Raw genomic sequence first — 16,810 nt, 5'->3', positions numbered from 1 at the left:
CTTAGCCTCCCTAGTAGCTGGGACTACAAGCATGCACCACCACACTCAGCTGATTTTTTAAAATTTTTTTGTAGAGACGAGGTCTCACTAAATGCCCAGGCTGGTATCAAATTCCTGGGCTCAAGCAATCCTCCCAAATCAGCCTCCCAAAGCGCTGGAATTACAGGTGTGAACCACCGTGCCTGGCCGTTTGCTAATTTTAGAAAGAGATTTGGCTTTAAAAAAATATATCAAGATAATAGTAAAAGCAGCTTCTGCAGACCAATAGGCAGCCGACGAGTTCCCAGACGCCATTAGGAAAATCAATGAGGATCGCACCACTGCACTGCAGCCTGGGTAACAGAGCAAGACCCTGTCTCTAAAAGAAAGAAAAGAAAATCATTGAGGTGGAAAAAAAATGTTACATCTATTAGTTAGAAAGAGAAGTGAACACCAGGATTTAAGTCAGGAAGGAATAAGCTAACTCCACTGCCTTGTATAAATGCAGTCAGGTTTATGGTCAGGGCTGCCCTTATCTATAAAGTTGCTAGCCCCTAATCCTTGAAGGGAAGAGATAAACACAACAAGAAAGCCTGGACAATGAAGACCCTTCTTCTGGATTGGTTCTGTTTCTATTTTGTCCCCGAAGTCATGAAGTTCCTTGCCACTAAATATCTGCCTTTTAAATTTCTTTTGATACTGCACGATGCCTCCGGCCACCCAGAATCCCATGAGTTCAACACTGAAGGCAATGAAGTGTCTACTCGTCCCCCCCGCCCCCACATCTCTAATTCAGCCTCTAGCTCCGGGGGTCATAAGGACCTGTAAGGCTCATTACACATGGTGCTCTATGAAAAGGATTGTCAACACTGTGGAAGAGAACCCCAATAGAGAGAACATCATAAAGGCAAAAGATTACACCATGGAAGATGTCATTGTTATTTCAGAAAAAGCTGTGAAGGCCATAAAGTCCAAAACAATTATTTCATGCTGGAAAAAACTGTGTCCAGATGTGCATGACTTCACAGAGCCAATCAAGGATATCATGAAAGAGATTGTGATGATGGCAGAAGAAAGGCCAGGAGTGATAGGTTTTAATATATGGATCTTGGAGAAATTCAAGATCTAATAGACACCACATTGGAGAAATTAACAGAAGATGACTTGACGGGCATGAGTGCTTCAGAACCAGTGCCAGACAATGAGGAAGAAGACATAGAAGAAGCAGTGCCAGGAAATGAATTGGCATTAGACAATCGGGCAGAAGGGCTCTGAGTATTCAAGGCTGCTGTTGACTTATTCTGTGATATGGGCCCTTCTCTGATAAAACTAAAACTAGAGCAAATGGTAGAAGAATTGGTACTGATAGAAACATTTTTAGAGAAATGAAAAAGCTAAAACATCAGACAGAAATTACCATGTATTTCTATAAAGTTACACTGAGTGTGCCTGCCTGTCCTGCCTCCCTTTTACCTCCTCCACCTCTTCCTCCTCTGCCACCCTCAGACAGCAAGACCAACCCCTCCTCCTTCTCCTTCTCCTCAGCCTATTCAATGTGAAGACAAGGAGGATGAACACCTTTATGATGACCCACTCCACTTAACCAACAGTCAACATGTTTTGTCTTTCTTGTGATGTGTGTGTGTGTGTGTGTGTGTGTGTGTGTGTGTGTGAGAGAGAGAGAGAGAGAGAGAGAGAGAGAGAGAGAGACAGGCAGGGTCTGGCTCTGTCATCCAGGCTGGAGTGCAGTGGCATCATCTTGTTTCACTGCAACCTCTGCCACCCAGGCTTAAGCCATCCTCCGTCCTCAGCCTCTAAAGTAGCTGGGACACAGGCACGTGCCACCACACCCGGATAATTTTTGTATTTTTCATAGTGGCAGAGTCTCACTTTGTTGTCCAGGCTAGTCTCCAACTCCCGAACTCAGGCGATCCGCCCACCTCGGCTTCCCAAAGTTCTGGATTACAGGCATGAGCCACTGCACCCAGTATGATTTTCTTAATATTTTCTTTTCTCTAGCTTACTTTATTATAAGAATACACTATAAAAATACATTTAACATACAAAATATGTGTTTATCGACTGTTTATGTTATCGGTTAGGGGTTCAGTCTAACAATAGGCTATTAGTAGTTGTTTTGGAGGAGTTAACAGTTACACATGGATTTTCAACTGCAATGGGGATCGGCGCCCTAATTCCTGCGCTGTTCGAGGGTCAACTGTATTTTTTTCATGTGCCTCTCTCTTGCCGCTAGAGGGTGCACTCCCAGAAGGCAGGTACCCTGGGTTACTCTACACATTTCTGCCTTTTAAGGAGCATACGCTCAATAATTGTTTGCTGAATAAAGGAATGTGCCCATTCTCTAGACTCAACCCTGTCCTGGGTTACATTCTGTCCATGACTCGCATGAGGGCTGGGAGCACATGCACAGATGACAAGAAGCTGAAAGGACAGTGACTTGGGTGCCCACTAAGAATTGAGGCAGAACACAGCAGGTTGCTTCAAGGTGTTTAATCCAATGAGATGAACATTTAGAGGGAGAGTATAGGTCTTTCACCCAGATGCCCCAAACCACTGCGTAAGCATAGACTGAGGGTGACGGGGTTTGGCTGCAGCACAGGAGAAAGCACTTGGGGTTTGAATGAATCCCGGAATCACTGACCCACAGGTTGTTGGACCCTGTTAATGGGATTATGATGTTCAGAAAGAAAGAAAGGAGACAAGGAAGGAAGAGAAACAGGAAGGGAGAGAAGGAGGGGGAGAAGAAGCAGACAGCTGACTTCCTCCAGTGCTGCCAACATAATTGGTTCTTGGGGATGTTATCCCAGAAGGATAAAAAGTTTCTAAACTGAGTACAACTCACTTTCCAAACTTTAAATGACTTCAGGGACTACGGTGGTCCCAAAGAATAAATTGCAATTTAAATTATCTTCTAAGGGTGATGGCCAGTCCTTTGGAGATTGTGCCCCAAGCACATGAGGCAGGAGAAGCAGAAAGAACCCTTCACCTGTCGCATGTCCTGAGCCCTCACCCCGGGCCCTCACCCCGGGCCCTCACCCTGGGCCCTCACCCTGGGCCCTCACCCTGGCGTTCAGACCCAGTGTTTCTGTTTCTGACACATAGCCTCTTTCCAACCGTTGGAAAATTGATCCTTCTTGCTCACGATGTTTTTTTATAAAGGTAAGGGCAAGTTTTGGTGAAAGGAATTCCACAATTTTCATTAGCATTGGCTACATTTATTTTTTAAAAAACAGTTTCTTATTGATATATAATAGATATACATGGTTTTAAGGTACATGTGATAATTTAATACATTCATATAATTTGCAAGGATCAAGTCAGTGTAGTTGGGACATCCATCACTTTAAACATTTGTCTTTATGCTAGAAATATTTGAATTATTCTCTTCTAGCTATCTTGAAAGGTATAGTAGCTTATTGTAAACTTTAGTCACCCTCCTGATCTATTGAACACTAGGTCTTATTCCTTTGATCCAACCATATATTTTCACCCATTAATCAACAGCTTGGTTACATTTCTATCATCAGACTTGATTGTAATGGAATGGGGGCTTGAGGATGGCTGATGTGAAGCCATTTCATTGGTATGATATTATTCTCACAAAATCAAATAGACCTCCTCAACCTGCAAGAATGTCTGAGCTCATCTGGCCTCACCCTGTCATCATGCTGAGGAAATAGGCGCTTGCCAGGGACCATACAGCTAGTAGTCTTCTTCTCACGATTGGTTGTCCTTTCTTGATAAAAACTGTTGGGCTCTTTCTCACTTCATAGTTAGATACAAAGTCTGGCAATAATAATAAGCATGTTTCTGGATCTGATAATGATGACATAGAGGGAATATTTTCTTCATATGATCTGATGCAAGTTCTTGAGTGTTGGCTGATCAACCTACAGTGAGAAACTCAGCTGGGGACAGATGCACTGCCCAGCATACACGTCGCAGTGGCAGTGTGTCTCGGACACCTCAGTCATCCTCAAGCTTAGGGACCATTCTCAGTGTCAGCCTTTGTAGTGAGCTCCTGGATGATTCTTTTGCCTCTAGGAGATATATCTACTTTTTTAAGACCTTAAGAGAGAAAGGGAGATTGATTCTTATTTATCTTCGTGCTGAAGCCATGCTATTTCTCTATATTTAGGCAGTTTTGTGGAAGAGAGATTAACTGCCTTTAGGGGCTCCAGAAGACAAGGTCAGGTAGAAGTTGCATGGAGGCAGATTTCAGCTCAATATCACAGAGTAACTACTTCAAAATGAAGTGAGCTTTACCAGAAGATAAAGAACCTCACATTATTCAGATAGTCAAATCTAGGTTTTAGGACTATCAGGAATGTGAAAGGGGCTTTCTGCATTAGAAAGGGAGCAATTACTAAATAGACCCTAAGACCTGTTATCCTCAGCATTCAAGTAATTGTTATGGTTGATGATGATGATGATGATGATGATAGTGATGATGATGATGATAATGATGATGATGAAAGTATTTGTTTGCATGACTATTTCCCCACTAGAATTTGAGCTCTTTTTTTCTTTTTTATCAGCACCTAGAATTATGCCTGGCCCAAAGTAGGTGCTCAATAGATAAATGTTAACCTGACCTGAATTATTAGGGCACTGACTTGGTCACAGTTGTAATGTGCTAACCACCAACATAGGAGTATCTCAGAGCTCATTAGGCAGGAAGCATCCCTGCAACAGCAGAGGAGGGGGCTGGATTACTGAGTGTTCTTGGAGAGATGGATATCTGGGAGGTTCGTAAGTATTTTAGATACAATGCTAATAAAACCATATTGCTCAGTTGCCTACAAGTTTTTTACTGGTCCAGAAAAAATCATAGTTCGAGTAGTTTGAGGAGCACTTTGAAGTCTGAGGAGTGTTGAGGAAACAATGATTCATCAACACTTGTTAAAGCATGGCAAATCCAACTTTATTAAGGACTATCTAAAAAGGTATAGAGACCACTGCCATGGGAATTTTCAGTAAGGGAGAGAAATTGGGCTCAACTTCAAATACAGCAGGCACAAATGGGAATTTTTAGCCAAGGAGGGGGCAGGAGGTCAGTGGATGGAAAATTACTAAGAAGAAACATCGGGGGTAAAGGGGATTCTGGCTAAATGTACCTAACGGAATTCTTGCTGAAGAGAGGACACGGTAATCAGACATTACCTGGGGATGGTGGAGGATGAGGAACCTCATCAAATATTGAAGATGATCAGATATTGAGGAGGGGGGTTCTTGCTGAACTGACTTAGCAGGGCTTTTTGCTGAAACTGAATTTTATAAGGAAGTACACAGATGGACCTAGAAGAAGGTTCAGGTGCCTGGCCAAAGTTTGGAAAATCCGAGAATCTTTTATCAAGAGTGATTTAACCTTTCCATTAAAAAAAAAAAAAAAAAAAAAAAGCTAGCAGAGCAGGACCCAACGTTCTGTGAAGAGTCTCAGGAACAAGTTGATGCCTTGGCCGCAGGCAATGGAGAATGAAAAGAACAGGGGAGGTTCAGTCGGAACTCTCATTCAACCTGGCCATGGGGCATAGGGGACTACTTGCTGCCACAGATGCATAAAAGGATCAACCAAATGTTGAGAACTTGGCACCAGAGGTGTCAAGGTGGCCTGGGCTTATTCTCTTGGCAAGTGTCACTACAGCTATCCTCTTGGCTGCTACATGCCCCAAGAGACACTTTATTTTCTATTGTCACTTTTTTTCTGTTAGTTTTGATTTGTTTTCTTGTCTCCTTGTGTGCCTTATTCTTTTTTAGTGTGTGCCAGATATTGTGTTTGCAAAATTATTTGTAGAAATGATTTAGAGACTGGGGTGATATTATCTTCCTCCAAAGTGGATCTATGTTTGCTTCTGTGAGGCATTTGGGAGCACCAAAACTCTGGTATCACCTCAATTCAATTTCAGAGCTTGAGAAGATATGAAGCTGAACTACAGCATTGGTAAATGTCTGTTTCCTTCTGATTTGCCCTTATTCTTATGGTGCTGCCCTTTGACAGTCCATCCCAAAGGGAGAACATTTAGTGAGGGGCCTTTCAAGGTGAGTCTTTCACAACAAAACCTATTCTCCATCTCCATGAGGCTGTCAGTAATATTTCGCAGTTTCTCCATGGCTCTCTCCAGAAGCTGCAAATGCTGGAGTTGAATCACAGCCACAAGTGCTAGACTTACATCTCTAGGTCCTTGCTTTTCCTCAGAATCAAAACCCTATGTTCCTCATTGTCTTATTACTTCTCCAATGTTTTATATATTTTTTCCAGTTTGTCTAATTGTCATCTGCAAGACAGTTAGTCCAAGTTAGCCTGTTTGTTCTTACTGGAAGCAGAAGTTAAATATTGACCTGTACTATACTGTTCCTAGAACCCCATAGAGATGAACAAATCATCAGCGTTATTCCCCAGTTGTTCAGCAGGGCAAGGATTTGTGCCTGGCCTTCCAGGTACTTTCGGAGTAAGAGAATGCTGAGGTTGACCTCTGAGTTCCTCCAGGTGACAGAGCAGATGCACCATGAACAGGTCCAATGAGACCTCCCCTATGTTGGGGTTCATTCTTCTGGCCCTCTCTGCCCACCCAAAGCTGGAGAAGACATTCTTCGCGCTTATCTTGCTGATGTACCTGGTGATCCTGTTGGGCAATGGGGTCCTCATCCTGGTGACTATCCTTGACTCCCGCCTGGACACACCCATGTACTTCTTCCTCAGGAACCTGTCCTTCCTGGACATCTGCTATACAACCTCCTCAGTCCCCCTTATCCTTGACAGCTTCCTGACCCCCAGGAAAACCATCTCCTTCTCAGCCTGTGTAGTGCAGATGTTCCTCTCCTTTGCCATGGGAGCCACAGAGTGTGTTCTCTTGAGCTTGATGGCGTTTGATCGCTACGTGGCCATCTGCAACCCACTTAGGTACCCTGTGGTCATGAGCAAGGCTGCTTATGTGCCCATGGCTGTCGGCTCCTGGACAGCTGGTATCACCAACTCTGTAGTACAGACATCCCTAGCAATGCGACTGCCCTTCTGTGGGGACAATGTCATCAATCACTTCACCTGTGAGATCCTGGCAGTTCTAAAGTTGGCCTGTGCTGACATCTCCATCAACGTGATCAGCATGGTTGTGGCCAACATGATCTTCCTTGCACTCCCAGTCCTGTTTATTTTTGTCTCGTACGTCTTCATCATTGCCACCATCCTGAGGATCCCCTCAGCTGAGGGGAGGAGAAAGGCCTTCTCCACCTGCTCTGCCCATCTCACTGTCGTGATTGTCTTCTACGGGACCATCCTTTTCATGTATGGGAAGCCCAAGTCTAAGGACCCACTGGGGGCAGACAAACAGGACCTTGCAGACAAACTCATCTCCCTCTTCTATGGGGTGGTGACCCCCATGCTCAACCCCATCATCTACAGCCTGAGGAACAAGGATGTGAAGGCTGCTGTGAGGAACCTCATGGCTCAAAAACACCTAACAGAGTGACTGTCACAGATTCCCAGACTGCCAGAATGCACAACCTCCAAATTCCTCATTGTTCTCTTGGGGAAATAGTAACCAGGGAGGACCTTAGACTGTCAGTGGAAAGAGCCATAAAATTTCTGAGGCTGCTGGTTAGTTTGTTGGCTTTACACAGAATTATACTGTGTCATAGTGTAGCTATATTTTACTGACTAAATCTTAAATTCTTTGATACAGAATTTGATGAATATCCATAAGAGTTATAGAGGTGGTCAAAAGAGACAAACAAACAAAAATTTGGGATCTTGGAGGATACAGGATATGGTGTGGCTCTGTGTCCCTGCCCAAATCTCCTGTCAAATGGTAATCCCCAGTGTTGGAGGAGGGGCCTGGTAAGAGGTGATTGGATCATGGGGGCAGATTTCCCCCTTGCTGTTCTCGTGATAGTGAGTCAGTTCCCATGAGATCTAGATGTTTAAAACTGTGTAGCACCTCCTGCTTCACCCTCTTCCTCCTACTTCATCCATGTAGGATATGATCGTTTCCCCTTTACCTTCTGCCGTGATTGTAAGTTTCCTGAAGCCTCCCCAGCCATGCTTCCTGTACAGCCTCTGGAATCACAAGCCAATTAGAACTCTTTTCTTTGTAAATTACCCAGTTTCAGGTATTTCTTTATATCATTGCACGAATGGACTAATACAAGGTTGTTTTGTCCTATGTGAAACTGCTACTTACTTTACTCTGATTTGGTGTCACCCCAGAGACCTTTGCTCTTTCTCATGTAGGGATAAATTGGAAAATGTCATCTGCCCCAACATGTAATGGTGAGTATTAGTACTACGGCTGGAATTCTTTTCACATCTTAGCACTAGAAATAGTGAGACCTGAGCAGCTGCTTTGTTTTGATCTCATGGACACTAAGAATCTTGTCATTCACAACATTCATCTATTTATTGTCACCACAGGGGAATTCAGAGGCAAACTTGCCACCTGACTGCAGCAGTAACTAAGTACTGTATGACTGGGTGCCAGCAGCTTCCAAACTTTTGTCCATGCAACCAACATGACACATAGCAGTTACACATAGCACACATTCCATGAGTATGCCCACATTGTTCTGAAACACCAAAAAGACTGTGAGGAAGCAAATGCAAAAATAATTCTCAATCCTACAACTAATAACAGGCCAGCAATAACAGTCATCACACACCAGTGAGATTGGCTATGTGTTCTTTGCAGCCCAAAGAGCTCTAAGTCCATGACTTCCTCCTACACTCAAGAAACAGACTGAGATAGGAGTGAAACTTAATGTATTATAGTGACTATTTTCAGTCCACTTTATATTTGTAAATGTCAGCGTCTTCATCCATTTTTGCTGTTTTAACAATATACCTGAGACTAGGTAATGTATAAATAGTACAAATTTATTTCTCACAGTTCTAGAGGCTGGGAGATCCAAGATCAAGGCACCAGCATGTTTGATGTCTGGTGACAGTCCAGTCTCTGCTTCCAAGATGATACCTTGAACACTATGTCCTCACATGGCAGAAGGGATGAAAAAGCAAAAACGGGGCTAGCTGGTTCCCTCCAGCCTTTTTATAAGGTTACTAATCCCATTCGTGGGGTTGTACCTTTTAATACTATTACATTGATAATTAAGTTTCAACATATGAATTTAGGGGAACCATTCAGACCATAGCTGTCAGTTATTACCAAACTTTGGTCCTGTAGCCATGCCAGTACATACTAGGTTGTTTTCTCCTTTTCTTTTCTCTTTTTTTCTTCCTCATCCCCATGTGAAATCAGACTCAGGTCTTTGCCCTAAATGCGTTTTTACTGGTGGGAGTGTAATGAGGACATAGAGAGGGTGGCCTAGATAATTAATACAGCTGGAATTCACCAGTTCCCTTCACTTTTTAAAAAGCCTAAGCCCATTAAAGAGACACATTTAGGTGTCCAGAAGGGGAAGAAGAAAGAGCAGACATGAAAACAGGAAGGAGGAGAGATTCCTTCCAGAGGCAGGGGAGAAGTGGATGTTGCAGATCCCACTCTAGGCAGGACTCACCCCTACTGCAAATGTGAGAACAGCTATTATGTATGTCTGTGCCAGTTACACATTTGGAAACCTGGAGAATGACTACCAGTGGTTAGTTCCATAAAAATCCATTTGTCCTATCAGGAAACAAACTTGGGTCTAGACCCCATTTATCATCTGATTTCCATATACTCCTACAGTAAAAGGGATCTGTGATGCTCCTTTGGGTTCCTTGGTATTAGTGTCAGTTAAGATTCATAACAAACAGCCCTCAAAATATTGGGGTATTCCATTTTCCCCAGTGTATAGCTACTCAGGGAAATAGTCACAAGTCCCTGAAGGGAAATATAGAGAAAATCACTACTATATACATGCAAGGGCATTGCAGGATTCCTCCTCAGAGACCAGCCTCTCCTTCAATTGAGGTATTTTGGATCTGAGAATTAATTTAGGTCTGTAATTGAGTGAATAATCATAATTTTTCAACAGGGAAGCTGTTGTCAGGCTTCTGCTCATCCATGCTTGATTTTTTTTTAATTACATACATTTACAACGTTTTAAATTGCCTACCTGTCTTGCTCCTAGGAACATCACAGTTTCATACCCATCACCATACATTCCTGTGGGTCTGGTCCTCTGGTTGCTATTCTGACCTTGCTGTCTATTACAGTAATTAATCTTCTTGCCCCTAATAGTTAAGTGCTGCCATCAGGCCTCTACTATTCTAGAAAATTATCATCTCCATTAAATAGGAGACGCTACTTCCAAAACAGCACCTCCTACAGTCAGCCTCAGCTGACAGAGGATAAACACTGCTGAACTTCTCGATAATGTACCTCACTAGTGCATTTTCTTATTAACTTAGTGAAGAGAGTGTCCCCTAGCCTTCCTAGGGAACATAGCCATCCGGTAGGTCTAATTTAAAAGTCCATTTAGCATACCAAATTCTTTGAGCCTTTTGGCTCCTTCCTCTACACTCTGCCAAGGCAGTTTGATGTTTCCAGGAGCCATCCCAACCTGAAGGATCTCTTGGTTGCCAGACACTCTCTCTAAAGCAGTGGCCAGCAGAGCAGCAGCGTATTCCTCTGTGGGGGCCGTGATGGCCTGATAACTTTTAAAGAAGTCCCTTTCAAGGAGCAATTTGAAAAAATTGTGATTCCTGGCATACACCCACTCTCATCTCCTTAGAAATAGCATAGGTTCAATATTAATTTAGGCACAAAAGATAGAGAAGCCTTATTTCACAAGACATGAGGCATTTCTGTGACTCTGACACCAGATAACATAAATTCTAGTTCCAGGCATATTCAGAAGGAAATAACACCAATGTTGTTTGTACAAAAGTGAGTGGGCACCTTTTATGCATCATTATAGGTCTGAAATGCCTGGGCATGTCTGAAGACAGAAGGGAATAAAGGCAGCTAATGACAATATAAATGGAGCAACTGACCATTTGAGCAACTGAATATAATTGGAAGCAATTGGCATGGGTGAGGACAGGAACCAGAGGAGGTGTCAGTAGAAAAATGGAGTTCTGAAGTCCGGGCGCCGTGGTTCATGCTTGTAATCCCAGCACTTTGGGAGGCCAAGGTGGGCGGATCAACTGAGGTTGGGAGTTCGAGACCCACCTGGCCAACATAGTGAAATGCTGTCTCTACTAAAAATACAAAAAATTAGTTGGATATGGTGGCAGGTACCCGTAATCCCAGCTACTCAGAAGGATGAGGCAGGAGAATCGCTTGAACCCAGGAGGCGGAGGTTGCAGTCAGCCAAGATCACATCATTGCACTCCAGCCCACGTGACAGTGTGAGACTCCATCTCAAAAAAGAAAAAAGAAAGATGGAGTTCTTGGCTGGGCATGGTGGCTCATGCCTGTAATCCTAGCACTTTGGGAGGGTGAGGCAGAAATATCTCTTCAGGCCAAGAGTTTGAGACCAGCGTGGGCCACAGAGTAAGACCCCCCACTCCATCTCTACAAAAACATTTTTTAAAGTTAGCCAGGTGTAGTGGTGCATACGTAGTCCAAAATACTCAGGACTGAGGCAAAGGGATCATTTGAGCCCAGAAGTTCAAAGCTTTGGTGAGCTGATTGTGCCACTGCATTCCAGCCTGGGTGACAAAGCCAGACCCCAGAAAGAAAAATGGAGGTTTCATGGCTCTCCTCATCCCCAAGGTATTTACTTCTGGAAAAATTAATGGTTAGGATTACCCAAGTACACCTAAATTGTAAACAAATGTATCCTATGTACATAGAGCTCTTCTCAGCACAGGGTGCTGGAAGAAAGCTGGCTGACAATTTTTCAACTTTACAATGGTGCAAAGGTGATATGCATTCAGCAGAAACTGTACTTCGAGTACTCATACAACCATTTCTTTTCACCTTCAGTATAGTAGTCAATAAATTACATGAGATATTCAACACTGTCTTATAAAATTGACTTTGTCCTAGATGATTTTGCCCAACTGTAGACTGCTGTAAGTGTTTTGAGCACATTTAGGATAGGCGAGGCTTAGCCATGACACTCAGCAAGTTAAGGGTATTCAATGCATTTTCAACTTGCAATATTTTCCATTTATGATGGTTTATCACGACATTGCGCCATTATAAGTCGAGGGGCATTTGTATTCCAGCTGAGCCTGGAGGACCATGATCAAGAAGTAGTAGGGCCTGTATGCTTTGCATAGGAGTTGGCCTGATTAGTCCCTAAGGCCCCTTCCAAGCTTGGACCTACCATTGTCAATGAGCAAAACAAAAGCCAGAACTGAAGACTGGCCTGTATGGTGATGTGTTTTAGGGAACCCCAATTAAGCAGACAGCATCCATCCTATGGCTGTTTCTATGACTATTTTGCATGACCACTGAAAGAAAAACACTGGCAAACACTCCAAACATGAATACTTCCAAATCAAATTAATTAGGCTTAAGTGATCCCAAAATAGAAGCATTCCTTATATTTATTCTTACAAGAGAATGAAGGTTTGAACCATGATTCCATTTGTGGAATAAACCAAATGACTTTCTCCCTAAGACAGAAGAGGAGTTCCTCAAGGGAAATCAAGACATCCAGCCCTGGGTCAGAGAGGAATCTGACCTTGGAGACATGGGGCTTAGACAGAGTCCCTACAGATCCTGACCTGTGTATGGAAGATGTCAGAGGTAGATGGATATTCATTCAGTCTTTTAGTCTGACCTTTACATTTAAAAGCAGAGAGGAAAACAGGGCAGTTATATGGCTGGGACTCAGATCCAACTTAAAAGCCTACCAGTGGATTGAGAACATCTGCCCCCATTCTTTAGCCACATGTTTTGGATTTTATTGTGCTTTCTCTCTTCATCTGAGAACAGGAATGATAGCTCCTTCCTTCTGAGGATGTTATGAGAATGACAGTAGATAAGGTGCCTAGTATATAATCTTTCTTTTCTTTTATTTTTTTGAGACAAGGTCTTGCTCTCTCACCCATTCTGGAGTGCAACAGTATGATCTTGGTTCACTGCATCCTCAACCTCCTGGGCTCAAGCAATCCTCCCACCTCAGCCTCCTGAGTAGCTGTGGCACTAGCAAAAGGATCTGGTTGCTCACTGCTTGTAGAAAGAAGTCAAAATAATAATGAGTTATGATAAGGAAGAGTAATATTCCTTTATTATCTATGCCAGCAAGGGGAAAAGTAGACAGCAAATTCCACTCTTCAATTTGTGGAGGGAATGCAGGGGTTTTTAAAGAAAACATTTTGTAATGTGGAAGAGGCAAGGGGGGCTAGGAGGTACCAGGTTCCTTGACACTCCGATGGCTCATCTTGAATTATTGTTCCATTTGGTGAAGGGGCTGGTGCCATCGTGGATCCTACCAGGTTATAAATTAATCACAGTCAATCTTGTGGTCACTCTTCAGCTGAGAGTGGGTTCCAACCCTGAGGTAACCTTTTGTTGGAGAGAGAATTCTGGAGGTGTCTGGTCCCTATCAGGATCTGACCCTGCAGAATCAAAGGAAGCATATGACCAGATAAGTGAGTGTGGTGTGTGCTTAACAAGCATCTAGGTAAATAAATGTGCATAAGGCATGGGAGCACAGAGTGGGAAAAGAAAGGGAGTGGAGGTTCACAGCCCGTTCCAAGGCTGTATTTCAAGATGAAAGGTAATACATATGCAGTCTGTCTCAAAGTTGTATCTTGAGACTGGGGGTGGGAGGAGGAAGAAAGGGGAAAGTAAAAAGAGTTTTAAAATGCCTTTTGAGGCTTAACTGCTAAGCTGCTTGATTATAGCTGGGACTACAGGTGCATGCCCCCAAACCCAGCTAATTTCTTAAAAAAAAAAAAAAAATTGTAGAGATGGGGTCTCATTGTGTTACTCAAGCCGGTTTTGAACTCCTGAGCTCAAGCAATCCGCCTGCCTCAGCCTCCCAAAGTGCTGGGATTACAAAGGTGAATCACCGCATCTGACCTCCTAGTACAAAACATATTCAATTGATAATAGCTCCTACCACTGCTTCTACAGCTGCTGTTGTTGCTGTTATAGCCCTTGCACTGATTTCTTGGCATGTCTGTCTTCTCCTAAATATTGAGCTCTTTAAAGTAGAAACTTTGATTTTCATCTCTGAGTCCCCAGTGCTGAGAATCATGCCTGGCGCAGAAGGTATGCTCAGTAGCCATCTGTTGACTTGAGTCAAATGGCCATGGCACAGACACTGTGTGCTCGTGCAAATACAGGAGAGTCTTAGAGCTCCTGGCAGGAAGTGCTCCTGTAACAACCTGGGAAGGGGTCAGGTCACAAAGCAGAGCTCGGAGGAGATGGATTTCTAGAGAGTTTGTATGGTTTTCAGGCACAGGGTAAAATAAAGCCAACTGCAAAACCCCTGGATTGTCAACAAGCTTATGATAACCCAGGATAAATCACATGTGAGCACCTAGAAGTCCCAAACAGAGATTTTTTAATTCCCTGAAAAAAGCAAGGGAAACCTCAGGACCAGCCTCAGAAGCAAGTCAGTGTCTTTTGTGAGAGCTGATGGGAAATGGGGAGGAGGGAGGTTCAGAGAGAAATGAACTTCAACTTGGCCAGAACGTACAGGAGGCCCCTTGCTATCCAGTCATAGAGGCTCGCTGGTGAAGTGAAATTTACTTAAAGGTCAGTAAAAGTTTAAGGTCTTGGCACTAAAGTTACAGGGTACCTGGGACTGACTCCTGGCTGATATCACCACAGCAGAGGAGTTCTTGGCCCATCTGCCCTGAGGGAAGGGAAGAGACTAAACGTGGTCAGTTGCCTGCCCTTCTATGGGGACAATATCATCAACCACTTGACCTGTGAGGTCTTGGCTGTCCTGAAGTTGGCCTGTGCTGACATCTCTATCAACGTGATCAGGCAAAAGGCCTTCTCCACCTGCTCTGCCCACCTCACAGTTGTGGTTGTCTTCTACAGGACCGCCCTCTTCACGTATGGGAAACCCAAATTGAAGGACCCACTGGGGGCAGACAAGCAGGATTTTGCAGACAAACTCATCTCCCTCTCCTATGGAGTGGCCACCCCCATGCTGAACACCATCATCTACAGCCTGAGGAACAAGGGCCTGAAGGCTGCTGTGAGGAACCTGGTATTTCAGAAACCCCTAATCGAGTGAGTGACTGTCAAGATCCCAGGTGGCCAGAACATATGATCTCTAAGCGCCTCACTGTGCTCGTGGAGAAATGATAACTCCGAGGAAAGAAGGGACTTTCCCAAGGTCCAGGCCGTGAACCATGGGACTAGGACGAACAAGTAAACTGAGTTTCCCTGTTGTGTCACAGGTAATGGAAGCTTCTATCAAAGGACCTGGAGGGAAAGTGCCTCTACATCTGTACTTTTAGTTTCCCATTGCCCCATTTCCTCACCTATCTATTTTTAATTTTTTGGCCTTGAATACATTTTTGGGTTACTACAAATCCTTTATGACATGAGAGTAGGCCTAATTGGAACCAAAGAAACAAAGCAATGAAGAAGCAAACAAAAAACCCAAATGAACTAATGGCAAGACATGGCAGTGTGGGGGCAGTGGGCTGGCTGTTGGAGCCCCTCTGTGGCCTCAGCTGTGTCTCTCCCTTGCTGGAAGCTAGTTTTAGGCTTCATGGCTTTGAGGTCCTTTCAAAGTTGACCTTCCTAGGCAGTGATTCTAGCCACAGGACCTTGAGTATTGTGGTGTATTAGGCCATTCTTGTACTACTATAAAGAAATACCTGAGACTGGGTAATTTATAAAGAAAAGAGGTTTAACTGGCTCATGGTTCTGCGACTATACAAGCATGGCTCCAGCATCTGCTCAGCTTCTGGGGAGGCCTCAGGGAGTTTTTACTCATGGCAGAAGGTGAAGTGGGAGCAGGCACTTCACATGGTCAAAGCAGGAGTGAGTGAGAGAGAGAGAAAGACAAAGGGAGAGACAGAGCAGGCAGGAGGTGCCACACTTTACAACAACTGAATCTTGGGAGAACTCACTATCACGAAGATAGCACCAAGCCATGAGGAATCTGCCCATGATCCAAACATCTCCCACCAGTCCCCAGCTCCAGCACTGGGGATTACAATGCAGCATGAGATTTGAGCAAGGACAAATATCCAAACTATATCATGTGGAAATACCACTGGCCATCCAAATTGAATTATTATAACAGCAGCTTCTAGCACTTCCAGAGAAAACTAGAGAGCTGTTCAAAGAGCATCTGAGGGGAGGGAGTGGAGAGGCAGCTGCTCAGGTCAGCTTAGACCGTAGAGTGCTCTCAGCCCAGGCCAGGCAGCCTGACACCTACCTTCCAAGTCCAACCCTGATACTACTTCCCGCTGCTGAGCACTTGGCTAAGTCTCCTTCCCTCTCTGGGCCTTGATTTCTTTGTCTGTAAAATGAGAGGGTATAGCCTATGCCTCTCACTAGACAATACAACTGGGGACTGCCCAGACAGGAGGAACTTGTGGCTCACACCCCCCTCACCCGCCACTCTTTGATTAGGGGTCTCCTCTGGGGTCACTCCTCCATTCATTCCTCCACAGTTCATGAGCAATTGTTCCTAACTTCTAGTGCCACTTAGAAGCTACCTGTGCCTATTGCAAACCTGCCACCTGGTGGACACTGCTGAAGCTGACAATTGAAATTTCTGCAAGCTCCTGAGATGGGTGCTTCTCAAACTTGAATGTTTTCATGACTCATCTGAAAATGTGGATAAGGATTCGGTGAGTCTGAGGTAGGGTCTGAGATTCTACATCTCTAACAGATTTCCAGGTAATGTCTATGCTGCTGAACTCTGCAGGCCACGCTTTGAGGAGCAAGGCCCTAGAAGATTTCGGACCAGGGCAGAGGGGTTGAAGGAAGACGCAGGC

The 16,810-nt window shown here is 44.1% G+C and overlaps 2 protein-coding genes across 2 annotated transcripts in view; both read left to right on the top strand.

Annotated features, from left to right (window-relative positions):
• The first annotated feature begins 6,506 nt into the window (after positions 1 to 6,506).
• LOC105554226 (olfactory receptor 2S2-like) lies at positions 6,507 to 7,466 on the top strand. The gene has a single exon (XM_012000613.1). It carries the CDS (start codon positions 6,507 to 6,509, stop codon positions 7,464 to 7,466), a length of 960 nt encoding a protein of 319 aa, XP_011856003.1.
• Positions 7,467 to 14,477: 7,011 nt separating this feature from the next.
• RECK (reversion-inducing-cysteine-rich protein with kazal motifs) overlaps positions 14,478 to 16,810 on the top strand; it is a 102,509-nt gene continuing 100,176 nt past the window's right edge. Inside the window, exons 1-2 of the mRNA XM_012000617.1 lie at positions 14,478 to 14,575; positions 14,673 to 15,083. Coding sequence (XP_011856007.1) covers positions 14,478 to 14,575; positions 14,673 to 15,083 — 509 coding nt within the window. The remainder of the gene's footprint in view (positions 14,576 to 14,672; positions 15,084 to 16,810) is intronic.

This window comes from Mandrillus leucophaeus, unplaced genomic scaffold (assembly GCF_000951045.1).
Source record: "Mandrillus leucophaeus isolate KB7577 unplaced genomic scaffold, Mleu.le_1.0 Scaffold632, whole genome shotgun sequence".
NCBI classification, from domain to species: Eukaryota; Metazoa; Chordata; class Mammalia; order Primates; family Cercopithecidae; genus Mandrillus; species Mandrillus leucophaeus.
This window is presented reverse-complemented; position numbering and strand designations above follow the sequence as displayed.

What these genes read in the sequence shown, in the direction of transcription:
- LOC105554226 (XM_012000613.1), top strand. Translation starts at nt 6,507, where the DNA reads ATGAACAGGTCCAATGAGACCTCCCCTATGTTGGGGTTCATTCTTCTG.